Source organism: Callionymus lyra, chromosome 3, assembly GCF_982586985.1.
Source record: "Callionymus lyra chromosome 3, fCalLyr1.hap1.1, whole genome shotgun sequence".
Classification (NCBI taxonomy): domain Eukaryota; kingdom Metazoa; phylum Chordata; class Actinopteri; order Syngnathiformes; family Callionymidae; genus Callionymus; species Callionymus lyra.
Window position 1 is genome coordinate 40,663,032 of NC_141820.1, and position 27,079 is coordinate 40,690,110.

At 38.7% G+C, this 27,079-nt stretch overlaps 3 protein-coding genes and 1 non-coding gene across 6 annotated transcripts; 2 read left to right on the plus strand and 2 right to left on the minus strand.

The window, feature by feature from the left end:
• Positions 1-5,373: 5,373 nt before the first annotated feature.
• Positions 5,374-6,841, minus strand: atp23 (ATP23 metallopeptidase and ATP synthase assembly factor homolog). The gene is made up of 6 exons (XM_087786034.1): positions 6,613-6,841; positions 6,468-6,513; positions 6,171-6,252; positions 5,969-6,106; positions 5,799-5,882; positions 5,374-5,730 (listed from the first exon to the last, which is right to left on the minus strand). Exons 1-6 carry the CDS (start codon positions 6,758-6,760, stop codon positions 5,527-5,529), a joined length of 702 nt encoding a protein of 233 aa, XP_087642160.1. The 5' UTR covers positions 6,761-6,841; the 3' UTR covers positions 5,374-5,526.
• Positions 6,842-7,271: 430 nt separating this feature from the next.
• rpap3 (RNA polymerase II associated protein 3) lies at positions 7,272-20,158 on the plus strand. 3 transcript variants are annotated; one of them, XM_087788003.1, is made up of 17 exons: positions 7,272-7,402; positions 7,557-7,717; positions 13,066-13,218; positions 14,721-14,825; positions 14,897-15,024; positions 15,907-16,028; positions 16,089-16,159; positions 16,223-16,357; positions 17,184-17,311; positions 17,375-17,496; positions 17,559-17,629; positions 17,690-17,776; positions 17,868-18,031; positions 18,102-18,279; positions 19,627-19,724; positions 19,798-19,898; positions 19,964-20,158. In XM_087788003.1, exons 2-17 carry the CDS (start codon positions 7,565-7,567, stop codon positions 20,047-20,049), a joined length of 1,902 nt encoding a protein of 633 aa, XP_087644129.1. In that variant the 5' UTR covers positions 7,272-7,402; positions 7,557-7,564; the 3' UTR covers positions 20,050-20,158. The 3 variants fall into 3 exon arrangements, with proteins under 3 accessions (XP_087644129.1, XP_087644130.1, XP_087644131.1); XM_087788004.1 differs by having other exon boundaries at positions 13,069-13,218; XM_087788005.1 differs by lacking the exon at positions 13,066-13,218.
• A 115-nt stretch (positions 20,159-20,273) lies between these two features.
• On the minus strand, positions 20,274-24,186 carry mapk12b (mitogen-activated protein kinase 12b). Its single transcript, XM_087788011.1, has 12 exons — positions 23,926-24,186; positions 23,385-23,514; positions 23,263-23,321; positions 22,888-22,999; positions 22,774-22,803; positions 22,451-22,498; positions 22,267-22,381; positions 22,123-22,194; positions 21,666-21,745; positions 21,525-21,603; positions 21,286-21,459; positions 20,274-20,940 (listed from the first exon to the last, which is right to left on the minus strand). Exons 1-12 carry the CDS (start codon positions 24,042-24,044, stop codon positions 20,876-20,878), a joined length of 1,083 nt encoding a protein of 360 aa, XP_087644137.1. The 5' UTR covers positions 24,045-24,186; the 3' UTR covers positions 20,274-20,875.
• A 321-nt stretch (positions 24,187-24,507) lies between these two features.
• On the plus strand, positions 24,508-24,579 carry trnac-gca (transfer RNA cysteine (anticodon GCA)). Its single transcript has one exon. It is a non-coding gene; the product is annotated as a tRNA-Cys (tRNA).
• Positions 24,580-27,079: the final 2,500 nt, after the last annotated feature.

Sequence of the window (27,079 nt, forward strand, 5' to 3'; positions counted from 1 at the left end):
ACTGACCTTCAACACATTGTCAGTACTTTGTGTTTTCTAAAAACTGGAACACAGGTTTGTACCCAAGAACAAATGAAGGTTGTTATACTGTACTAGAAGTACAGGTAGGAATGAAATTGATGAGGCTATCATGCAGTAACTCAAGGAACAACAAAATATAAGAACTGAGGTAACATAGAAAATAAATAAGGATGTAGGCCTGCAGGGCGATCGAGTACATCAATAGAAGTGACTGACCTGTTCTTGAGGTCTATGAGGTTCTATGAGACTAAGAACAATTCTCAATCAATTATTTTTAAACGGTTAAAATTTGATTGTGGTCTAACAGAGTCTGATTGACGGGAGTTGAGGATTGCTGCGACCCCACTTCCTCGACCAGAACAAATCATTGTTTTAATCTGATTTATCTGAGTTCTATTTATCTGAGCGCAGCATTTAAAGACAAGGATCAGTCATTTACCTTTCCACATTTAATTTCCATGTCCTGAAACGTTAGAGTTACAGGTAGATTTTCTTTAACAGCTCTTCTACTTCCCCTATGAGCTTCCTGATTTATTAAGGGTGCCTGTACAAGTTTATTAAGAAGAACTTTAAATCCAACAGAGGCCCAGCACAACACAGATGACTCATTTAGACACAACTCTATAACATTTATTGATTCATTAACAAGGTGTCGTCGACAGTCACAACAGGTGTCACCTGTCATGATGAGACAATTCCCAGGGCTAGACACAAATCTTTCATAGTTAATTGTCCAAGTAAGTCGGGTTAACAAGTCATTAGTTACTTATGAGTCCGTATGATAGAAATAATGTAGAATACTGTGTCGGTTAGTTTCTCACAAGCGGTAGCTAGTCATTTTTGCATTCGTTGGAATTATTTTCTTTTAGGCAACTTAAGTTACTAAAGTTTACCTGGTTAGGAGCAATTCTGCCTCTTATGTGAGCAACTTTATTAAAGCGAATGGGGAACAAATAAGAGATTTCTGGGATGGTGTTAAAACCATCACTCGTCACGAGACCAAGTCCTCTCTGACTGAGAGGCAAACAGTCTTAACAACGTTTTCAACAGGTTTAGCAGACCACCTCACCCTCACTGCAGCCCATCTTCCTCTGCCCCCCTCACTTCCATCGTCCTCTACCAGCTGGTTGTGATCGTTTTCCTCAGGCAGGTCTGCTCAAAATATTTTCTTCTGTTCAAGTCTCTCCCCGGAGACTCCGAGAGGCACGGTCGAACCTCCACCTCAGTTCTCCAGCGTGTCGTCCTTTCTCTGTGTTCCAAAGTCGTGAAGGATTGGCCAGGCTTTGTGTCATCCACCTGGTAATAGATTTTGTTTGTAATCATAGTGATGTCTCACTCTTGTGTTGATTCATAAATTTAATAATCGGTGTGATCGGCTGTTCCTTGTTTCGTTTGTTAAGTTTTTTGATGACTAACTTTTTACTTTCTTTGAGTCTTATTTTGCTGTCTTAATTAGTTAAATACAACATTAGTGTTGAATTGTTGTGTAAACTTGTTGTAGCATTTAGGTAAACGTAACACTGTCATTTCGTGAGCCCACACTGAAAGAAATCTTGCACGTCTATTGCTAAGCTTACGGTAAAGACGCTGAACACTATCAGATAGTGTGAGACCATTTAAAATGTGTCTTTTCACACAACAAATTAACAGTAATTATGTTTTGTTTTGTGTTGTTTTTATTCAACCTGATACAGTCCTGTTCTACTTTCGTTGGAGTAAATTATTATAACATTTATTTATATTTATTTTTGTATTTATTTACTCTAACCAACAATACAAATAAATTAATTTAAATTGTGATATGATTATAGCAGAAGATGTATCTAAAACTCTGTTTTTGTGGTAAATTTAAAAGTAATATTATAATGTCAATAACTACACATTTATTTTAAATATCATATAACGAAACTTTTAAAAGGATAGTAAAATATTCAACTTGGCACTTGTTTGTGATGACCTTGACTAATATCCATTTAAATTTGATGAGATTAGAAATGTAAAATAAATGATCATTATGTACATATGTCATTACATGTTGATGACAACTTTCTTTTTTAATTATATAGAAAGATCCTTAAGAGGTTAGTGAAAAAGTCCACTGGATTATGATCCATGATGACCTTGACTACTATCCCTGTACATTTGGAAAGATTCTACTGTAGAAATGTTAAATAAATTATCATTATCTATTGTCATTACAAGTCAACAACAACTTTCTTTTTAGTTTACATTTGGTGAGATTTTACTGTTTTCTGTTTGTATGGTTTGTTCTATAATGTCTGCCTGCGTTTACGTGTTTAGAATAAAATAAATTTAACTCTGTGTACAAAACAAAGGTTGTATTGAGCTTCTTTTTTTTTGTTATTCTTGTAAATTATTACATAGATTTAATGTATTTCGTTGACAAGGAGTGTATACTTGTGTTTATCTGTGTGGTGTTGTCGGCTTAAATCCATTTCCTTCTTGTTCTCAAAGTCATGGCGGACGAGAGCAAAAACCTCCTCTGCGAGCTTCTCTTCACCCTGGTCTAAATAATTCAATGATCCAGTTGGAAGTCGACCCTCCGGACACCGCCTCCTCAGCCTGGCTCTCTAATTAATGATACGAGTTCGTTAGCTCTGGGGTTAATGTGTTGTCTTTCTCTACATTAGTGGCTGGAGCTTCTCATTAGAACACAACGGGAGGTCGTCCTCGGTTAGAGATGGAGCTACGCAGCTTGTCTCAGCAGCTGACGAGGCTTTGCTCGCACTTACCTGCAAATTAAAAAAAAAACAGTAACTCGCTCAGGGAGCGACGCTTACAACGTTTGGCTAACACTGCCCCCTGCGGGTCAACAGTGGGATGGGACAACCTGACTTATTAAAAAAAACAAATAACACCTCATACTCGACCAAAGAAGTGTGTTAGGAATAACACACTGTTAACATTAACACACTGTTAACATTAAACAAAATGATGTCAATCAATGCTAAAACAAAATCCCAGCTTCACTATATGTTTTGTTGAATACTATATCAGGAATACTTTAGAATACGGTTCTGCAACCCATGGCTCTAGAGTCACATATGGCTCCCTCACAACCTTGACGTGGCTCCTGCAGTTAAGAGAACTTGGACATAAAAAGAGCATGTAAACTTAGAGATAGGGTGAGAAGCAAGGTCATCTGGGAGAGGCTCATAGTAAAACCGATGCTCCTCTGCGTTGAGAGGAGTTAATGTAATGTAATGACTCCGGTCGCGCTGGAGAGACTACAGAATCTGCTGATGGTTCCACGTTCACGCTTCCAGAACGACCTTCCTCTCCCTCTGTGTCTTCTGACTCCTTTAAGAAGCATTTGTGGCACTGGTCTAGAAAGGCGCTTTACAAATAACCATTACTTACTTATAATTATGTCTGACACTGTGGTGTGCAGTACAGGAGCACCTCAGGGGACAGTACTGGCCCTACTCCTCTTCACCATCTACACCTCAGACTTCTGCTTCAACTCTAAGCTGAGTCTCGTCCAGAAGTACGCTGACGACACTGTCATTGTTGGAGGCATCAGGGACAACAGTGAGGACAATACAGAAGTCTAATACGTGACTTGGTGGACTGGAGTGAGAGAAACCACTTGCAGCTGAACACCTGAAAGACCAAGGAACTGGTTTTGGACTTTTGGGAGGCGCAGGACAAAGCCAGGTGAAGATAGTTCACAACTATTAGTACCTTGGTGTGTGGCTGGACAGTAAACTGGACTGGTCCTGCAACACAGACCATGTGTATAAGAAAGTTCAGAGTGTACTTTCTGAGGAGGCTTTGATCATTTAACACCTGCAGGAAGCTCCTCTGCTTGTTCTACCAGTCTGTGGTCGCTAGTGTCCTGTTCTATGCTGTGGTGTGTTGGGGTGGAAATGTATCCAAGAGGAGTGTCAACAGGTTGGACAGGTTGATCAGGAGGGCTGGCTCTGTGGTTGGCATGAAGCTTGACTCACTGGTGCAGAGAAATCTCTAGAGAAACTACTGTCCATCATGGATGATGACAGTCATCCTCTGAACACTGTCATCAGGTAGCAGAGAAGCAGATCGAGTGCATGAATGCTCCTTCCCAGATTCAACACTAATAGACTCAGAGACTCATTGATTACTCGTGCTATTAGATTGTACAATTCTTTGTACAAGAGTTTGGGGGCAGGAGTAGTGTGAAAAGATTATTCTATTCTGTGTTAAATCTTTTTATTGAACTTTGTTCTTGTTTTTATGAATCTATCATCTGTGTTGATGTATGCTGGAAAACAATTTCCCGAAGGAGACCTCCAGAGGGATTAATAAAGTTTATCTATCTATCTACAATTTGGTCTGGGAACGTCTTGGGTCCCCCGGGAGGAGCTGGATGATGAGCTGGGGCGAAGGAAGTCTCGACCTCCCTGCTAAACCCGAATAAGCGGAGGACAACGAAACAAAAGTAAACAAATATTGCGCATCTAAATTATCTTGATTTGGCTTTATGAACAAGAAGTTGGATGTTTATGAGAATATTTAATTCCTATGCTGACATTTTAATGCAACCTACTTATTAAAAGTTCAAATAGACTTGTACTACATTTCGGTTGATACAAAAATGTATCGTTCAGTGTGGGGGTTTTTTGTTCGTTCATTTCTACAATTGAATTAATGGGAATATTAACTGCGTTTACTTTCAGTCATACAGATTTTGAAGCACCAAGTGAGTTTTATGGCAACGGTTGCTGACCACCGCTTTGATTAAAATTAAAAGAAAGGTGTTGTAGGTGGAGAGTATATATATTTATTGATTCTGATTTAATGTTTATCTTTATAAAGTCCTGACATTCGTTACTGGGTGTTCAACAAAAAATACATTCTTATTGACATTGTTTTATAATTAGCAGTCTCCCACCTCTTGTCATTCGTCAGAATGAACGCAAGAGTTTAATTTATCTGGCTCTACTTGTAATCCGGCCACACATTTAAAAAAAACGATATTGTATTTTTGCTTGTAAATATACAAATGTTAAGTACATGTGCACCATTACACAAGTCATTATTGTTTTAATTAAAGATATTCGAGGGAAACAAATCCTAATATTATTATATGCTCCCAATGATGCCCTTGTCTTAAACGTCCAAAGACAGAAACAAGCCACTAATTAGAATTCACCATATGCGTCTAAAAGAAAGCACACAGGATTATCAGGCTTATTCTCTCACTGATCTCTGAATAAGGACCAAACTCTTTAAATGTCCCCAAAGTTGTCTTCAAGTTTAGAGTCTCCCACAATCCTCTTAGCAGCTCAATGTTAGTGGAAAAAAAATTGAAGTTCACAGTGATTTATGAAGCACACAAACAAGGCTTAATTGGAAAAAAATGATTATTTAAATAATCTCTATACACAGAAAGAAAGAACACCATCTCCTTCTCAAGCTCAATTTAACAGTTTGAAAGTTTAGAACATTATTTCTTACTATTATTACAACTACGATGTGGAGGAAGGTTTAGGGGTGACAACTCTACAAGTTGTTGTAGTATCGGTGTCTGTTCTCGTAATCTCTAAAGGCAAACTCAGCGTCCCTCTTGCAATGCGGGATGCGTCCGAAAGGTGCGCGGTCGTTATAGCAAAAGTTGAAAACCTCGTTCACAATCTTCCCTGCATCCTCGCGCTTAATCTTCCTGACCGCTAGGATGGAGCCCACAGCACGATAACGGACACACTCCTGTTGGCGTGAAAATAAATTCATGTCAACATCAACCATCATCACATTGTAAAAAGCTGAATGCATACCTGGTGATGTTTTTTGACAGCAAAATTTAATTTCCCAAGTTCGTTAGGAAAAGAGCAGTCACCGCTGAGGCTTGCCGCTCTGATCTTTAATCACAACCAAATGTTTTGTTTGAATTCACTGGTCTTGTAAATATTTCATGAGGACCAATGAAAAATTGACATCCTCTCACCTCTGAGCACGCCAGATGTCTGTAGTTGTTGAACCAGTCCACATTGGCACGACAGTGATCGAAGGCATGGATGAGCTCATGGACAACCACCCGGTTCATGTGGGCCTGCTGGCGGATGTTGTTCTGACACAAAACTATCTGCAAACAAACATTGATGTCTTGTCATTTTTGTCGTTCCACCTTTCAACACAGTGTTGCTCACTTGAGAAGTTGTCGTATCAAAGCCACCGCTCACGCTCCCGTCACAATCTTCACAGGAGAAATGACGCTCTTTTAACACTTTGCTGCCACAGACACAAATACAAGTTCATCTCAATGGGAATCCTTCACTGTTTTAAAGTTCAACATGTGGGAGTCAATAGGGAAGTTAAGAAGAGAGAGCAAGTAGGGTGAAAGCAGCTGCACGTAAAATAGAAATACATATGATATAATGAAACATAATTTAATAATAAAGCAGGAAGTAGAGTTTGGAGTGTCACAAACTTGAAGGTGAACTCACCATCCTGAACTGTCCATGGCATTGAGGAGAAGTTTGGCATGAGGACCTGAAAGGAAATGTTTTTAATGGTTTTCTTCAATGTAGCTTTGGCACGCACACGACGAGCATCATGCTAACACAAGTGTCACTTAAAGCACCGACTTACTCCTATTCAGCGCCACTAGCAGCATGGTGCGACAACTGCTGTTAAACGTGAGCAGGCTTTTAGCGAGTGAACTCGTCTTTTTCTTAGGAGCGCTTCGCCCAGGGTAATATCCGAAGCCATAGTCCCCGTCCTCCGTAGCTTCACCCATGGCGAGAAACCTTGCAGACAATTTAAAAATGACCGTATTTGTTCCTGCTTCAAGTTAGCAGCCACTAGCTACGGAGACCGGAGAGAGGTCATCGGTTTGCTTGGTCACGTGACATTGATCAAATAGTTTTTAATGCATTTACACCGGAATTCTTACTGACTGTGTTTTGACGCCTTTATGGAAGACAGAAATTATTTTTTATAAAAGGGATTTTAATTTAAAAAACAAACAAAAAAGCAACAACCGTATACCTCGTTTTGACAATACAAAGATTGCATATACTGCGAGGTCAACCAAGTAACGACATTCTCTCGATTTGTATGTGATTTTTACCACATGTACGTTTTTTCAGTCAAAGATTAAATCGAATATGAATCAGCTTTACTTTTCGTGAAAGAATCGGTATTTAAGGGTATTCTACTGACGTAACAAACAGTAAACGGTTGACACTTCAGCACTAAACGTTATTGCGCTCTCTCCTTGTTAACAATCTATGGTGGTTACTGCGCAGGCGCTTTGTCGCAAAGGCTGCTGGGACACTGCTGTCATGGCTCCGAACAGAAACAGAAACAAGTGAGAACAGCACATTTCATTGCCAAACTATCTCCGGCGTTATTTCTCGGCCCAGAGAGGAATCGAAAGGTACTCCCAATGTATTCATATTGGCAGTGGTTGAGTTCTCAACCGAATTTCCTTCTAAAAAGTGGTTAAATCGTTGAATGCTAACATAGTGTTAGCTGTGAAAACGCGTGTTAACTTCACAGTGGAACGTTAAAATATATGTTTTTGCTTTAAGGAGAGACCATGTCTTCTGGAAACAAAGCTGTTGAGTTACAGCTTCAGATGCGGCAGAATGCCGAGGACTTGCACAGTTTCATAAAGGAGTTGGAGACTTGGGAGACTGACATAAAAACTAAAGACGAGCAACTGAGAATCGGTGGAGTCGGAGATGCTCAGGTTAGTCAAGAAAACGATAACAAATCGTAAGTATTACTGTTACCTCGGCGATTGTACGGGTCTTGAAAGTTTCCAGAGGTCTTGCATTTTGAAACACTGTTTTAAAATAAAACTTTAGGTGTTAAAGGTTCTCTAGGGTCAAAGTTACAAGTTCAAGTGTTTTGAATGGCATATTAGACTAAAATACCAAATAAAATCCGAGCTATGAATTCCATTTTTTTTCAACTAGTGTTTTTGGCCCAAATGGTTTTTGACCATGACCAGTCCTGCTACGACTGCTTCTGTGATGCCATCATCTCCACAGGAATTTATTTCTCTTTAGTCCCAGGTGATCATGGTTGATTCTTCAAGCGTTTTTGATGGATTTTAGTGACTTTTTACCTGCATTATTAAATGGAACCTTTTCTTATTCTTCGAACATTTAATCTTCACATTGATGACGAAACATCTTGTTCTGCAAAATAACTTTTACCTTTGCCATAAGCCATGTACTTTGAGAAACATGTTGCTGAGCCCACACACCAAAAATGCCACATTTTAGATTTAATTTTTTATGCTTGGCCTGGACATTTCAAATGTGTCTGGACATGACGTCCATCTGAGTGATCATTCTCTTGTTTTGTTTAAAAAATAAATGAAATCCTTACTTAAAACTATAAACATTTTATGACTGACTTGAACCAATTGATACTGAAAAATAAGATAATACAAAAATAAATAATAATTAATTAAAACTGATTAGCAACAGTAACTCAGGAGCAGAATATATTATACACTTGTGCAGGCTTTCCCCTGATTTTCTGGGATTTTTGTGTTTGTCTTATGTGTCTTGGCCTTTATAGTATGCTATTTTAAGTGTGTTTTGTTCTTGATGTTAAAGCTCTCTGTGGCCCTCGTCTAGAAAGGCACTTTAGAAAGAACCATTACTTACTTACAAAAATGTTCTATGATTTGTTTGATTAGAAGAGAGATATTAGTTTGTATTTTGTTAAACATCTGAATATCTATAGATATGTATAACTATTACAGACCATACTGTTGTTGAGATATATTTTTGCTGTTTTTATAAACCCAACTTCATTCTCTTGGATGAATGATCAGGTGTCTTTTTAGGAATTCAATTCGTAGAAATATTAAGGTAGTACATTCTTCAGAATAAACTCTCTGGTGTCAATTATATAAGAATATAAATACTCTCCAAACAAACACGGCTCCGTAGGGATCAGCGCTTCAAAGAAAAATGTCCTCTTTCTTTTAAAGGTTTATGACTAAATATTGTCGGTTGCTAAGAAGTCTAGAAAAATAATCAGCCAAAATCTATAGATGTGAGGGGAGCTCATTGCCTTTTGTGTCCTATTATGCGCAGGAAGCCGCGAGGGAAGACGCTTAATGAAAATCTTCCTGGCTTACTTGACACGCTTCAAAGCCTCGACACTATTGGACACATCACTAGTTAGTTCACTACATTTCATATCTCCCGCTCTGGGCAGTGTGCGCGCATACTCGGTGCACTGACGCCATAGAGTAGTGGTCCCCAACCTTTTCCAACTCAGGGCCCACTTTTAAGTCTCAACAACCTTTGCAGCCCACCTCCAACCCCATAAATACGAAGACATCATAATGCGTTCTCCGAGCACCAGGCTTGAAAGACTTGCGATGTCGGTCGATTCATCTATTTGGAGTGCATAGAAGCTGCCCTCTTTATGCTGCGGACAGCTTTTCCGACACGTTTTCTGCCATGTCATCAATCCTTCGTTTGCCTCTATTATCTGACAACGTTGATAGAATGCACTGCCTTCCTTTTCCCACCTTGGCAAAGTAGTCCGGCCGATAACAACAAAAGTTCCTATCCCTCATATGAATGAATTGTTTATTTCGGGCATGGCACGGTTAGATCAACAACATCACACTTCATCTTAGTTCACATAAGATGCCCCCGGCGGGGCATGATATTATGAAGGGCCATTGACTCCTTCTGCTGTCTTTCAAACGTGTGCGTGATGGGGTCGACCACAGGACCATTGTGGAGTTTCACACTCTACTTCTCTGACATTTGGCGAGGTTCAGCCACAAATGACGCTGTGTAACTACTGAAAACCCCATCACTCTGCCTGCATCTTGGGCCGCTCCTTTCGCCATGTTGAGGCAGATGTCTATAGCTTTGCAAAGCTCAACTTACATCTCTGGTGTAGCGTTGCCCTCCAACTCACGGAGAAGTAAAGCCTAATATGCTTGGAGCAGACGTATGTTATTGAGCAGCGCTGGCGACTGACCTGCCACTTTGTAGGACTGCTCAGCTAAGCTAGCTGTTAGCCTACAAGCCTCCCTACAGCTGTGGCTTCTCCACAGAAAGGGAGGGGCACAGGTGTGCCGCAACCGACTCTTTGAGGGGAGGCATGGTTAGGTAGCCCAAATCCGGCTCTGTGTCCAGCGTTGACCAAGCACTAAAAGCTTGTATGGGAAAGTGGGTCTTTTGTGGTGCCCCCCTTGAAGATCTTACCTCCTTCGTTAAGTCATTTAAGACTGGGAGGGGGCGAGGTGCCGTCGGAACCGACACCGACTCGTGAAATAAGCCCCAGATAACACCGAGGGTGTGGGGAGGCTCTGGGTCCGGCCAACTTATCCACCGCCCGCAGCATCAACATCAAAAACTCTTGATGAAGTGTCACAGTCTGTCAAGGCCATGCTCAAGGATGGTTGGGTGGAAAGGGCTGTCGCTTATTCAGTGGATGCTGCCTGATGTCAGCAAATAGCAGTGCAAACTCGAGTTCGAAATGAAGTAAAACTCACATACTTATTTATAAACTGACTTGCATATAGAAATATAAAAAACACCTCATATATTTAACACTTAAAGACAGCACTGTGTGGATACTTCTAAAAGTACACTTAATGGTTAAATAAAAATAAAAATAATCTTAAAAATGTACAAATCAGTGTAGGGACGAACCACATTATTTTTTGACAGTAAATGGAGGCTGATCTGCATTAGATCTTGTCTCTGTCCGGTGTAGGTTCAATTTCGGTCCCCACTACAATATCGGTCCCCCCACTTCCTACGTGATGACGTCACACGCGTCATATGCGAACGTCTCTTTAAAATATTTTTTATGGGTTAAAGAAACGTCAACAGAACGTTTACATGATACTTTTAACCACACATAAAACATTTATATTGACAAAAAGACGATCTTCGTCAACATAATCACTTTCCGTTCTTTCATTTCCTGGTCTGACGACACACGTGACTTTGAGACCAACGGAAGGGTCCGCGCTACATGTGACGAAGCCGCTGATTGGCTGAAGCTGTTTTACTAATAATAAAGCACAACTGTATAATGAAATAAAAATCATTCGAGTTCCGAAATAATTCGCTTTTCAAAAAAAAAAAAAGTTAGAATATTCCCCTTTCAATAACTTGTCTGTAGTTCGGATCATAAACACCTCAGTAATTATTTAGGTTTCGATTTTTTTAAAATCAATTAAATCAATTATTAAATGTACATATGCCCACTTTATTGAAAAAGTCATTTTTTTTAATTGTCATATTTGTATAATGTATGCACTACAAATTTTTTTTTGTTTTTTTTAACACTACTGGCAATAAACATTTTCTAATTTTCACACTATTGAGATTTGTTCTCTTCATAATACTGTTGGAATATACCCTCCTATATTGCTTTTTGTTCTCAATTGTAAACGGGCTTGTAGAACAATGGGGAAACATGTTTAGGCTGATTATTCCAGTTGCATAATACGTACAATTCTACAGTTAAGTCTGTTTATTTACACTGCAACACAAATAAATGACAGAAACAATGATAAAATGACAACAACATTTAATAATTACGGCCTTTCAGTATATTCATGAGCATGTGGCCTCTAGGTCACAACACTCAACAAACAGTAATAAACTGTCTGACCACCAATGGTTCATAAAACGATCAAAACACGACACTTCCGTCGCTCCAACACAAAGAGTGTGTAACGGGTCGTTTATTCGCCTCTTCAAGTCAAAGAAAATACAAGCTTTCAATTCAATTTTATTTAAAGTGTCTTATCATTACAACATTATCTCAAGACACTTCACAGTTGAAGTAAGACTATAGTTAATAAAGGAAAAATAGATCAGCACCTCCATGAAGAGGCGAATAAACGACCCGTTACACACTCTTTGAGTGTTGTGACCTAGAGGCCACATGCTCATGCTCATGAATATACTGAAAGGCCGTAATTATTAAATGTTGTTGTCATTTTATCATTGTTTCTGTCATTTATTTGTGTTATTTAGTTAGACAAGTTATTGAAAGGGGAATATTCTAACTTTTTTTTTTTTTTTGAAAAGCGAATTATTTCGGAACTCGAATGATTTTTATTTCATTATACAGTTGTGCTTTATTATTAGTAAAACAGCTTCAGCCAATCAGCGCCTTCGTCACATGTAGCACGGACCCTTCCGTTGGTCTCAAAGTCACGTGTGTCGTCAGACCAGGAAATGAAAGAACGGAAAGGGATTATGTTGACGAAGATCGTCTTTTTGTCAATATAAATGTTTTATGTGTGGTTAAAAGTATCATGTAAACGTTCTGTTGACGTTTCTTTAACCCATAAAAAATATTTTAAAGAGACGTTCGCATATGACGCGTGTGACGTCATCACGTAGGAAGTGGGGGGACCGATATTGTAGGGGGGACCGAAATTGTACCTACACCGGATCCGACAAATGTCCACCATTTTTTTACAAAAAAAAAAATTGGCCTGTATGATCAAACGCATGTAAGAGAAAGACGTCAGTGAAAGCTTGGGTTAATCTACTTTCTAATCTTTACTTGGAACAACAGAAGAGGATGAACAGTTTGTTGTTGTCATGTAAAAAGGTCTAGTTATAGATCTCAACCTACGTAAAAACCCCATATAATCACATATTCAAACATGACACTTAAATGTTTTTAGAGATGTTTTCCTATCGTTCATGTGACTTATTGCCAGTTCTTCCCATTATACATTGAAAACTTGTCTGATTTATTTTCCTTTTTAGATAATCATTTTATTTATTTTTTCCCTTTTTACACAATAACAGATCTGGTTTAAAATAAGAATTAAGTTCTTCAAGAAATTCAAAGAAATTAATGTTTAATTTTTAAAACCATCTAATGAAAGGAACTATTTGGTTACAGTAATGCGAGTAAAAGTATTTTGATATTTTCCATCTCTGAAAAACATAATTTCCCAATTAGTTAGTACTGTATTGATACCCTTTCAAAGCTAGTTTAGCATGGAATACTTTTTTGACGAAGAGTTTGTTTGTTTTAATTCCATTGGCTTATGATTTTTCTTTTGTGTTCTAGAAGAAACTTCCACCTGTGAGAAACAAGGACTACAAATCAAAGTTGAGAGAAAAGAATAAGAAAGTCGCCACAGAAAATGGACACGCCAAGGCGGGAAAGGAATCTTCAAGAATTAAATCCAGCGATTATCAATCGTGGGACAAGTTTGATGTGGTAGATGACAGAATCATATTGTTAGGTTATGATTCCGATTTTAGTATTAATCGTACATTTGTTGAAAATCAAAGCATGAAAAAGCATCAATTTAGATGTTCAGAGGCAATTCAAATAATGTTAACCTGATAAAACAAAAATGCATCATAATTTTTCACGATTGTTTTAAAATGTTTATAAACATCTACCTATAATTTAGGAAGTAGCCTTCTAGGAAAAGGAAAATCAAACTTCAATTTGACTTCATCTTGATGGTCTGCCGAGAATCAACTGGTAAAGACCATCAAGATGAGATGCGCCCAAATCGGACTTGATGGTGATAAACGAGGGATTCAGGTGCTCGAACTACACAACGTAATGATGCAGCATAAACGTCCGACTGAAACAGTTGTTCCCAGGATACATGAACATGTAAAACATGTACTTGCAAGTTTCAAATGTTGAAGTCTTACTTTCCAAGATTCTGCAAGTCCCTAATCATTACGGTGCTCCGTTTTGAAGTTATTTCCCCCCAATTGAAATCTCTGCGAAGGATACGTTACGAGAGTAGCGCCGATGATTTAAAAAATAATGGGCTCCTCCTCCAGCCATCTTTAATCACGCCCCATTTGGAAATTGAGACTTCTGGGATTGATGTCGAGTTGTGAATTTTTTTTTGACCAATCGCAGGAGTGAGTATGGTTATAGAAAAGAAGATTTAATTTCAGTGGGCGTGGCTTAACCCCTTTTTTTTTAATGTAAGTAGTTCAATTTAAAGACCATAGACGTCCAAGATTAATTTAAGAGACACTCAAATCAACACATTGGTTTCCCTTTCAGTTTATGCATGCAGAGCATGCATGGAATATAACTGTTGCTAAAATGAAAAAAATAAGTAAATTGTAACACAGTTGAGCTATGTTCATTATTCAAGAGCATATTCTTAATCAAAATGAACAGATTCTATACCTTCTTAAGGAAGTCGAAGCGATTTAAGAAACTGATACCCAGCCCGATGATGTGAAATCACACATGCAGACAGTCTAAAATTGGCAATTAAGGCAAGAAACATTTTTTATTTTTATTTTTTTTGCAGTGACCAGCAACCTAACTTCTGCAGTCACCATCACACCTGCTGAACTAAATTTTTTAAACTTCTAAAAAATGGTCATTATCAAATGCTTACAATTTTAAGTGTGTGTGTGTAAAATTATCTGCCGTTGGACATGGATATGATATTTTAAGTGGCACAAAAAACGGTAATAAAAAAGCATTTCAAAAGCATTAAATCAAATTTGCTGATACCTGCAAAAAACCCTGTCAGTATACAAGCCATATACATTGATTTATTCTAGATTCTATATAAAACAACATTCTAATTATGTTTGGAATTATTCTTTTTAATGAGTTTTCATTTCATCTGCTCTTAAACAAGTAATTTCAAAATGTGGTTTATGAGAATATATGAAGAAGTAAATGAAATAAAATGGATAACTGATTGATTAAGGCCTCCTCTGTTGCAGGACAAGGCCCTGGCAGAGCTGGATAAAGAAGAAAGTCCTTCAGAGTCAAATGAGTCAGACTCCGAAATGGCAGATCAAGAAAAAGCTCTGGCTGAAAAGGAAAAAGCAAGTTAAGAATTAAGTACATGGAACGAAAACATTGTTGAACTCAGATTATACTTTTCATCTATCACTAGGGCAACAGGCTGTTCAAGGAAGGGAAATATGATGAGGCCATAGAGTGTTACAGCAGAGGAATGGACGCAGACCCCTACAGCCCTGTTCTTCCCACAAACAGAGCCACGGCCTTCTACAGACTCAGGAAGTGAGTGTTTATGTATTTGTTTAGTGGCCTCTGCTTTTATTTACACTCCCACTTTTTTTCTACTATTATCTAATTATTTATATTATCTGATATGAATATATTAAATAAGTTAATGTATACATATAGATAAATATATTATATCTTTCTTCTACTATTATTTTCAATTAATAATAATAATAATAATTAAAAAAAATAATTTTAGTTTAATCTTTACTAGCAGTGCTAATAAAAGTTCAGAGTCTCCTTAAACCAGATCACTGTGCACTTGTTTATTTCAAAAGTGGGCATTTACGTTTAGTTTTTTTCTTAAAAAATTGCAATTAAATGTGATTAATTCAAAGATTTTTGTTTAATTAAACTGATAAATGAATGAATTGTTATTTGATAGCACTAATTTATACTGATGAATAAGTGAACTCCAGATTATTTGGGGTCACAAAAGAAAGCAATCCTCAATTCATACAGGCCCACACAGCTATGTTTCCGAGCCATGAACAGCCCAAATCATCAAATTGTACAAATGACTCGCTCAGACTTTAACAACCTGTTAAACTTCCTCAGTATTGTTATAGATGCATTTTACTAAAGGACTTTAATCCAATTTGTCCTAAAGATTTGAATTCTGACTCCAGTTAACAATCACTTTAAATTCTAGTAGTCGCATCAGATATACATTATGATTTAAAGAATGAAACATGAATAAATCATCTGGATGACATTTTAGGGGAATTCATCACCACCATGAGATTTTTAGAGAAAGTGATTTTTCTCAGTAAATGCTTCAATGTTTTATCTTGTCTTAATCTGTGATGTACATGTTACATTTATTTTTCCACACTTTCGCATGTATCTCGTCCCCCACATAAATAATTTATCTTACAGATTCGCAGTGGCAGAGGCCGACTGTAACCTGGCTATTGCTCTGGACGGCAACTATTACAAAGCGTTTGCACGAAGAGGAGCTGCCCGGTTCGCTATGAAGAATTATGAAGCAGCGTTGGAAGGTAACAATTTTTTTTTTTTCATTTTGTTCACTCAATAGTCTTGTTCTTTTATTATTGTAGATTATGAGACTGTTCTTCAGCTGGACCCAGGGAACCTGGAAGCCCAGAATGAAGCAAAGATGATCAAAGAGGTGTTTGGGAGAAGCTTCTGTTCTACCTGCTTCTTCTCTGTGACATGACTCTTGTCCTGGCAGAGACTTGGACGTCCGGCTCCTGCTGACCGAGCTGATGTGCCACAGCCTCAGGAGAATTCAACCATTGACCTTGAGCAGCAGCAACTGGTGGATGAGCAGCAAAGACGACAGGAAGCAGTCGTACAGAAGGACAGAGTAGGATTCTGTTTATTTACCCAATCTTAATTGCTGAATATATATTTTAATTGTTGTTAAGAATTAAATGAATTATGAATTATGAAATGCTTCAGTGTTTGCATCATAGTATTACTTGTCACTTTTGAATTATATTGCATATGATGAAGAGAAAGAAAATAATTCAGTTTTATATTTTACTACTTCTATATTTTCTATTTTCTACTTCTATTTCACTTTTCACTTTTATTGTTATTTACACGTAACTGCAGCCAACCTGGCCTTAGGCCTTATATTAAATATAATTGGGTTATAAGTGATTTTATGAAGAATAATGGTTAATGCGAGCGTAATAAATTATGTATAAGTGCTATGCTAGTCATACAGTTGTTTGTTGGTGAAATGGTGACCCCATGTGGTCATTGCGCTTCATTTTCTCGCCTTTGTCTGCTGTACTTTTAAATGTAATCAAACTGTATTGTATTATAGTGTCAGACACCTAACAGTTTAAATTACACTAAATAATAATTAAGTATATCTCTCATAACTATCATTGAGAGAAGTTTAATAACAGATTTCCTAAAGTTATTAATTAATTGTTCATTTAAATTTGGTTATTCAAACATGTATTGTTAAATGATGGAATCATTTCAAGAATGTTGAAAAAGGAATTAAAAAGGATAAACACCGATGGTGGGCCAAATGATGAGCAGTACCGGAATTATGTTTGCTTACTAGCTGACAAAAGAATCCATTCAAAACTTGTGTGACCATGACAAGCTAACTTTATTCTACTCTTCCATTTTTTACTTTGAGCCAACTTGATAAGACAGTTTGTGGTCTCCAGGGAAATGCTTATTTCAAAGAGGGAAAGTATGAGGCGGCGGTAGAGTGTTACAGTCGAGGAATGGAAGCGGACCAGTTGAACCAGCTGCTGCCCGCCAACAGAGCCATGGCCTACTTGAAACTGGACAGGTCAGCACTCATTCACTGATAAATGCATCTTGGCCCAGTGATGTAACAACAGGTCCTGTCCAGGTTTAAAGAGGCGGAGGAAGACGGCACCCAAGCCATCGCTCTGGACACCACCTATTCCAAAGCCTTCGCCCGCAGAGCAACAGCCCGACTGGCATTAGGGAAGCTGGAGGAAGCAAGAGCAGGTGAGATGTGAAAAACTTTCTGTTTCATGTCCTCTGATTCTTCAGTTGAGGTGTGTTTGCAGACTTTCAGCAGTTATTGAAACTGGAGCCAGGAAACAAGCAGGCGCTTAATGAACTCCGGAAACTGCAAATTGTAAGTTCCTCATCAAGAGTATGTCACATGACTGCAGAGACCTGACCTAATGTGCTTCAGGACTCCAGTGGACTCCTTCAAACTTTGGAAGACTCTCAGAAAAGAACCGTTGAGCCTGTCGACAAATTGGAAAGCCTGAGATCGACGGTGAGTGCTCATATATTACATTAAAGCAGTTTTAGTCGAGCTTAGGTTCTTCATTTTTTGTTGTTGCTGATAATGGTATTTTGATGCTCAGAAGCCGCTGAGGAGGCTGGACATCGAGGAGGTCAGTTGTCAGCCCAGCGTGTCGCTGGTCCAGAAAGTGTCGCAGGAGGAATGCCGCTCTTTGCAGCTAGCCACATCACCAAGGGCCAAGATCATCAAGATAGATGAAACTAGCTCTTTGCAGCCATCCGATCGGTAAATTGGAAATTAACGTAGTGAATAATTCAATTGACATCGTCTGACTTTCTCTAACTTTTTTTTTCAGGGTTTCATACACAGTTCCTCAGACACAGAACCAACTGGCTAGACCTCAGACACAGAACAAACCGGCTAGACCTCCCTTGTCCACAGCTCTTCCCCCTCCTCCTAGCAACCGCTTTCAGCTGGAGGCCGACCTCCGCTCAATCAGAAACTCGCCGGAGATGGTCTATGCCTACATGTGTGTAAGTCACGTGACTTCCTCGTCGTCTGTGTTATTTCATATTCAGAATGCTCAGGTTTGATGCTGCCGATCACATATAACGATCACATGGTTGGCATTGTATTTTTTTATTTAGTAATGATTGCTACTGCATTCCTTAAAAGATCACAATAACCAAATCCCTCGAGAGAACAAGTTAATATTGTAGACAGATTTGGATCAATAAAATAATATAAAGTAATGAATTATATAGTGAGTTAAATGTACGTTTATTTTAAGTATCCCAACTTACTTAATAAAATACCAAAGTATCACTTTCTTTCTGAATAAACAAAATATGTTGTGAAAATTCAAAGAAAATATTGTTTGGCTGTCTTATAAAAACTGAAACTCTGGTTATTGCGCCCGATGATAAAGCTCCAGGGTTGAGTCAGTGTCTTAGGCCAGTCTGCCAAACTGAGCCTGAGAAACCTGAGTGTTGTGTTTGACAAAGACATGTCTCTAGTACAACACGACTATTGTAACAGTTTACTTTTTAAAATTCAATTTTAAATTAATAAAAAACTGTGTCTATTGCTTGTGATACTTAAAGCGCTTTAAGTCCCTGTTCTAGAAATGCGCTCTAGAAATAACCATTACTTACTTTTAATAAACATATGTAAATAATATTAATATTATGGATCTTTGGAATTTTATGTAAAATGGCCCATTTTTAACAGATAAACCAACTTTTTTGAGCATTCCAGGTAGAGTAGTACGTCTGCTTTGACAGTCAAGAGTCTATTCTTGTATTTGTCCACAGTTTAAGCAAGTTTACGTTAGCATGCAGCAGGTCTCCAAGTGATGGAGCAGTAGGCGAAACCAGGTGTCTTCAACCACTGAAAAAGGATGGTTATCTAATCCAATGAAATTTAATTATTTCTGGTTTCTGACCGTTAACCTCATACGGGCTAGGGCTTGGTCTAAATGTAGTTGCTCAGGCTGTTCTCTATTTGTTCTCTCCTGTGAGCCTCAAAATCTAAATATTCCTCCTTTTATGTCTTATTAAATTTGTGCTCATGCTTTAAAGGGTTTTGTTGCTGAATTCAAACTTTCCATCGCTCCCACACACAGTATAAAACTTCCACATGTTTGTTGTAGTTTTGTCGCTATGCAGAGTATGGGCCACCAGTGATATAAGGGATTTTCACAGAAATGGGCGAATTGTGGTCAGTGGCCGGTTTTGTTTTTTTCCTTCTGAACTCTTAGTACTTCAGCCATGATGGAAATATTTTTTTTTTACATATCTCAACCTGCAGCATCTTAATGGATTTATCATTATCTATCAATCACTTTATGTACTTATCCCTTTAATCTCGTCTTTACGCAGCAAATGAGGCCGGAGGATTTTGCTAACATTTTCCAGAACTCCCTCGAACCTAACATTCTTAACCAGATCCTCGACACACTTCATAACTTCTACATCAAGTGAGTGTTCGTCATCTTAATATTTAGCTTTCTTTTTTTAACCTCCATTCAATTTTTTATGTGATATGTCTAGAAATGAACCGGCCAGTGTCACACTGGAGATTCTTCAGAACCTTTCGTGCATCCAGCGATTCAACATGGCCGTCATGTTCATGTCCTCGTCAGAAAAGCAAGGTAGCGTCTTGAAGTCAATTATTTTACCTTGTCAATCACTCTCATAACATTCCCTCTCTATGCAGTTCTCAGAGAAATATTTGACTTCTTACTCTGCGCTGGCTCAGAAACCGTGTTGGTCGCAGCTTTAAAGAATAAGTATGGCGTCTGACACCGCGATGCTGAAGAATTGGAAAGTGTTGATATAAAGATGGAAAAGTGCAAAAAGGAACTCCAGAACATCCCAGATTTATTTTAATAAAAACGACTTACTAATGACACTTTACATGTCTTGTTTGGCTTCAGTGTCATAATGAAGTGTTTGAGTAAAGTGATTTCATTTATAAATGTCCAACGAATAATGCCATCTCATGATCCATTTTTCAAAATGATTCCGTACATCCGTCAAGTCAAAATGAAACGTCATAGGACTGCAGGAAGGGCCGCCATAATATAGAGTTTTGATGAATTATAAAAGTTGCAGGTTGTAGTTAAATTTTTAATGTCCGTTAAAATTGAGTAAAATTTGATTTTTAAGTAAGTAATTTGTATTTGTATAGCGCTTTTCCAGACCTGGGTCACAAAGCGCTTAAACAATCAAAACAAAACTAAATTTAAATATATACTTTAAAGGTCAAGATAATACTGAGAACAACACAGGAGTTCCAGAAAATCAAGAAAAAAAAAGCCTGCACAAATAAAAATGTCTCAAGATGTTCAGTAGACTCCATCAAGCGCAGAGAGAGAGGAAGATCGTTCCAAAGCTTAGGAAAAACAGCCTGGAAGGATTTCTCTCCTCTGGTCCTGAACCGTGTGATTAGGTTATATTGCATTACATTTAGTAACTATGGGAAAAAGAAAGTCTGTCACCTAAAAACTGCCCTCCAACAATTTTTACTCTCAAGATTTATTTAAAAAAAAGTCAATTTCAAACTATCAAATGCAACAAACATTCAGGACAAAAGAAGTCAGACCATCTTGACCATAACCTGTATTCGTTACAAAGACGTCTCTTTGGAGTCTTTATGTGGACGAAATGTCAGGATCTCTGTGATTGTGTGACCTGAGGACACAAAGGAAATCATTTAAGAAATAAAGCTAAAGATACTAGTAAAAAATATACTGGCAAGATAAGTATGTGCTGAGAAAGTCAGGAATAACATGCATGAAAAGACATGGTTGGCCAGAATAAATCTCTAAGTGAGAAAAAACGCCACTTTGAAAAGGACTATTGAATTTCCTAGTCAACGTTAATTTGTTTTTAAACATCAAAATTCAATCAGACAAAAGTTGATGTCTCTATGCTGCTGACAATCTGTCAACTCTGGGACAAGCAGCTGTGAGAGTTGTTTATATGACCATTTAAATTATTATCAAACGTTTCCTCCAGACCTGAAAACAGACTTACGTTTCCACTGCTCCAGTGTGAGGTCGGTTTTGTCCATTGTCTGGTCGTAGGGTTGAGCTTCTGTCACCTCCTCTGTGTCGCTGAACTCAGCAAAGAACTGAAGGTCTAGAGATTCTGAGGCACTGACCCGCTCGTCCGGGTCCAGGAGCAGCATCTTCTCTAGAACACTGACAGCTGATGACAAGAGGACAAGTCAGGACTGATAATGGTCAGCACAGAAGGAACCAGAGCAGACATACCGCTTGCACTAGCTTTGGACAGGATGGTGTTCAGGTCTTTCTTTGGCACTTTGGGCAGACCTCTGAGGTAATTCTTGGCCTGTGGGGCAGAAACAAGTCACTTGATGGCTTATCTTCAGTCGACTGTAGGCGAGAGTTTACGTCTTGACTCTTTAGCTTCACAACAAAGTCTGAAGCAGGAGTCCCTGTGACCTTCATGATCTCTCGTAGCTGATCCAGATCTGAGAGGAGGTCAATGGTCAAACACTACCTGACAATTAAGTGGGTTTCAGGGGTGGATGTTGCTCTTCAGTTGCCAACTCATGTCAATATCACGATCAAATACCATGGCGCTAAGCTAACATTTTTCATGTTAGTTGGACAAAGTGTTAGCAGGTACTAACCCTTGGAACTTACTGGAAGTTAATAGAAGTGACTAAAATCTGTCACAGACACCCATATCTACTAGTGGCGGGTTTTCTGTCCAAGGTTTCAATTGTTTTAATTGTGTTAAAGCATTATAAGCCAGATACATTAACAGGGTTCCAACTACTGGCCTGAGGAAAGATAACACGCACGCCGCTGATTTAGTTCCCCCTGCTGGCTGTGAGAAGGATACGATCATTGCCCTTGAACAGCGGCTTCCCCAGCAGCATCTCTGCCATGATGCAACCAGCTGACCAGATGTCCACTGAGGAGAAAATTAATGAATAAATACAGGATGACCACTGTACCTGGACTCATGTCTCTAGTGGTTGTCTACCTGTCTGTGTGTAGTGCATCCAGTTGAGGATGACCTCAGGTGCTCTGTACCAACGTGTCACAACATATCCCGTCATCTCTGCGTCCGCCTGTCTGGCCAGACCGAAATCTAAAATCTGGAGCAAGACACTTAAGCACTGAGTCGCATAGTCAATAACCTAGGAAATGTCTTGAAAATCACAAACCTTCAGCTCACAGTCTGGGTTGATGGCCAGGTTTCCTGGTTTAAGGTCCTGCGGTGAAAATAAAAAAGGAAAGTAAGTATTTGTCCTTGTAATATGGCCTTGTTTTACATTTAAAATTGTCTTTTGTCATGAACATTTTCTCTTCTAGCACGTCATGAAGATCACACTTTTTTTAAACATATCATTCTTACCACCCACACACACAACAACAGACACACCACACATACGGACAAACACCATAGAAGAAGCACACACACAACAAAAAAGACAGCATGCATGCAAACACAAAGATTCAGAAACACACAAACATGTTGGACACGTACCCTGTGTATGATCCCGGCAGAGTGGATGTACTGTAAAAGAAGAAGCATACAGTCATCTAATATCAGGATGTTTTATATGGTGTCAGTCTAGATGAGATGTTTTTAACGTGTCACCTTCAGCCCTCGCAGCATCTGGTAGACCAGAAACTGTACTCTGTCCTCCGACAACCTCTCCAGCTTCATCAGTTTGCCAAGATCTGTGCCCATGAAGGGCATCACAAGGTAACTATGGCAGAAGAGACACGCGTCAGTTCTTTAAGGGGTGCTGGGACGTCCCTTGGGTTACGTATGGCTACAATAAAAAAAATTAACCATGTCATCAGAAGTCATCTTGTGGTCGGTCATAAATTTTAATTTTGTATAAGATCGCCGCCAAAGACTTCCAGGACTTTAATTATATTCATGTTTAGCATTCGTCACGGAGTAGTGGACTTTATGAGAAACTTTAGGAAGCTTGCTTCCCCAATGTCTAACAGAAAGAAGGCTTACAAGTCCAGAATCCGGTCCAGGGAGATCTCAGCAGTGAAGACGTCGAGGAGACCAATCACCTGTAGCAGAGGACCATCTTTTAGCTTGTGGTGTTTGAACTTGGAAACACTTCAACCTCTTACATTCTCATGCTTCATGTGTTTCAATAGTCGCAACTCTCTGTAGGCTCTTTTGGCAAACAGTTTGGACTGGAAGGGACGATGGAGCTTCTTGATGGCCACTTGGGTTCCGGCCCGTCTGTCCCAGGCAGAACTGTGATTGAAAATGTGATTAAACAATTGTGCAGCTTTAGTTAAAGCCTTTCTCCGCTGTGGACTTAAGCTCAATATACTCTGTGCTTGAAAGAAAGCAGCTCTTAAAGTCTTTGACTTTTCATAACAATGAAGCTGGGGGTGGGTGCCTTTGTTGACCCCCATTCAATTCTATATGTGAGGCCCTGCAGAGCCAGCTGTGGAGAAACATCCCCCACACACAGTTCAACTTGAAGAGTACACACCAATCCTTAGGACGGGTTTCGAAAATAAATAACAGAGAGAGACTATTTGATTCTATGCGGTCAGATAGACAGAGATACACAAGCGTGGAGTTATGGTGATAGTTTCTCCACGGAAGACAAGTTCTGTAACACTTTTGTAGAACGACCATTCAAACCCAATAACTCACCACACGCTGCCATAAGCTCCGGTTCCGATCTGTTTCAGTTCCCGGTAGCGCTCCGGGGCGTCCCAGGCGGTTTTGTTTACCTCCTGTCGGTAGAATCCGGTCCTGGAGCGAACAGACATACTGTCACCGACACGAGACCGGAGTGTGGATCAGGGTTCGCCTGGAGCCGCTCGTTGTTTGTGGGTCTAAACAAGTCCACGTAAACCCGATGTCCGTCCGCTGTGTCGGTGGAGTTGAAGTCCGGCACATTACAATACAAGCCTCCAGCACACACCCCAGGCGCAGTTTGGGTGTGTCAACAAAGTGGGCTTTTGCCCTTCTGCTCCACCTACCCCCCTTTTAAGCGTGTATTACACCTCAGACTTTAACTTGGTTTTCACTGAACTTTGAGGATTGATGTCAGAATCTAGGTTGAGTTTTATAAAATGTTATAAATTAAGAGTATATGTGAAATGATCACGAGGTCACTAGAACGCTAACACGTGTACGGTGACAAAAACAGAGTTTTAGTTAACACCGGTTTAGAATTGAGCTGTTACCAGTAATGGTTTATAAACACAAAGTACACTGACGGTAAAACATGGGGGTATAGCTCAGTGGTAGAGCATTTGACTGCAGATCAAGAGGTCCCTGGTTCAAATCCGGGTGCCCCCTCAATCGCTCTTTTCAAACTGGTTCTTAATGTATATGATATATACTGTTATAATATCTATTGTTGAAATATCATCAACACTCCTGACATGGAATCTCGTCATACTAGTATCTCATGACATTTACGTCTAGTGTTATTTTGACGCACTTGTTAACTATACTTAAGCTTAAAGGGACCAGAAATATAGAAGGTGGTTGTTAAGTAGTTACATAGTGATTTCGTCTTCACTAAAATAAACAAGTCTTTGTTCTGAATAATATATAATGTTTATAACCGTAGTTCTTTAGTTCAGCCATTGGATGGCATCGTTTGACGCTGAATTCTGGACCTATTTTTAAACGGTATTTGTTGTATCAAATTCATCATATTCAATACATGTTTTTTTTAAATTTTATAATACTATAAATATTTATAATAATGTCTTTCTATCTGGTTTGAGATTTTAAAAACAAACCACGTGAAAAAAGCCCCGATCCTGTACTGACCATAGACAGATATACTTAGACACCGCATCGACTACTGCCGTCCACTAGAGCGGTGCGTATACAGGGCGGCCATCTTGGCACAGTGCCACTCGCTCCTTCAGTGCATTACGTCGATAGAGGAATGATGTGTTTACACTATAAAAGTGATAAATCGCTCATTTGTCAAGCTTTTTTCAAACCTCAGACCAAATAGACAGACATTATTAGAAGGAATATTTTACTATAAATCTATTTAAAAAAAACATACTACCTCAGTCATAGATTTTTAAATACAACCCTCTTAGAAATTAAATTAGTTCGGATCATAAACACCTCAGTAATTATTTAGTTTTCATTTCGTTTTTTTAACCCCCCGATCTAAATCAATTATTAAATGTACATAAGCGAATTATTTCGGAACTTGAATGTTTGTACTGCATTGTACAGTTGTGCGTTATTAGTAAAACAGCTTCAGTCAATCAGCGGCTATGTCACATGTAGCGCGGGCACTTCCGTTGGTGTCAAAGTTACATGTATCGTCAGACTACGAAATGAACAAACGAGAAGTCATTAGGTTGACGAAGACCGTCTTTTTGTCAATATAAATGTTTATGTGGTTAAAAGTTAACGTTCTGCTGACGCTTCTTTAACCCATAAACATATTTTAAAGAGACGTTCGCATAAGCAGCGTTTGACGTCATCACGTAGGAAGTGGGGGGACCGATATTGTAGGGGGGACCAAAATTGTACCTACACCGTTGTAGGTACAATTTCAGTTCATACAATTCAATTTATTAACAAAACAAGTACACAGCCACTTTATTTTCAAATGCCCCAACAGACAAAGACAACTCACTAACTCACAAGTATCTAAAATACGTTCTCGGATCTATCCGATCAAGACACATAAACCTTCTCATATCCTCCTTGTTGTCAAAGACAAACATGAAAGGATCCCTGGACACCAAGTTGTCGTCTTCAACTTCCTCGTTCAGCGGACCTGACACAGCATCTTCCTTCCCCCATTCGCCATGGCACCAAAGAATCAACACCTTCCTGAGGAAAACACCTGGATTATCATCAATCCATTGTTCAGTTTCTGAGTGACCCTACAGCACAGTAAACAACTTCTAATTACCACCCAAAATTAATATATTTACGGTACAAAAATAAATAAATACCAGAAGTGATCGTTCCAGTATGCAAATAACTGACCATGCCTTTAATATAATACATTTATTACATACAGAAAAAAAGGTTTGCTGATTGAAAAGTCTTCTTACCCTTCAATTTTTACCATAGCCATAACCACTCCACAGTGGTTTGATGAGGTCTGTCAGGAAAGCTGTGAAAAACACAACACGATATGTCAACATTTAAAATTGCTGACAATACGATCAGTTTTTTCCCTCCATGGTCCTACATCAAGCGACAAAGCAATTTTCTAGGAAAAATACAAACGGAACATACTGAAGATAAGTTTCCACGCAACGACCAAAGTAACTGATATTTTGAACTTTTTTTCTTTTTCTTAAAAATATATAAATAAAGTAAATAGCAGTAACACATTGACCTGAAAATCGCCTCATTCACAAACTCCTTTCCCCGCTCAGTGATGATTTTCCTGATCACACCATAGGCATAGAGCTTGTTGACGATGGCAGAGGACACTTCACTGGCACTTTTGTTGCACAGTGTCTTCGCAACAACCTACTTTGTGTAGAGATCTGTCATCAGAGGTCTGATAGAGGACCGATGAGGTCTAAGCCAACCACATCCCAAGCTTTGTTAACCTAGTGGAATATAACTAATTATTATTATTATATACAATATATCTAAACACCTTTGTGGCATTTGTTCATAAAAAAATATGTACACCATCTTAATTGGATGCAACATTGGTGTCTGGGTCTTAATGGGGTCGTTGAGCTTGCATCGATGACAACTTCTCACCAGATAAATAACAAAACAAAAAGACAAGAAGCTTTTTAGCTATTACTTTTTTTTTATACAGTTACTATGCTTAAGTTCTTACCTA

Coding starts and splice junctions, on each gene's coding strand:
- atp23 (XM_087786034.1), bottom strand. CDS start 6,760: ATGGGTGAAGCTACGGAGGACGGGGACTATGGCTTCGGATATTACCCT. Junction 6,107..6,170: donor TTGATACGACAACTTCTCAA/GTGAGCAACACT, acceptor GTTTGTTTGCAG/ATAGTTTTGTGTCAGAACAA. Junction 5,731..5,798: donor CTGTCAAAAAACATCACCAG/GTATGCATTCAG, acceptor TCACGCCAACAG/GAGTGTGTCCGTTATCGTGC.
- rpap3 (XM_087788003.1), top strand. CDS start 7,565: ATGTCTTCTGGAAACAAAGCTGTTGAGTTACAGCTTCAGATGCGGCAG. Junction 14,826..14,896: donor CTCTGGCTGAAAAGGAAAAA/GCAAGTTAAGAA, acceptor ATCTATCACTAG/GGCAACAGGCTGTTCAAGGA. Junction 19,725..19,797: donor CTTCATAACTTCTACATCAA/GTGAGTGTTCGT, acceptor TGATATGTCTAG/AAATGAACCGGCCAGTGTCA.
- mapk12b (XM_087788011.1), bottom strand. CDS start 24,044: ATGTCTGTTCGCTCCAGGACCGGATTCTACCGACAGGAGGTAAACAAA. Junction 23,322..23,384: donor AACACATGAAGCATGAGAAT/GTAAGAGGTTGA, acceptor CCTCTGCTACAG/GTGATTGGTCTCCTCGACGT. Junction 22,195..22,266: donor GATGCACTACACACAGACAG/GTAGACAACCAC, acceptor TTTTCTCCTCAG/TGGACATCTGGTCAGCTGGT.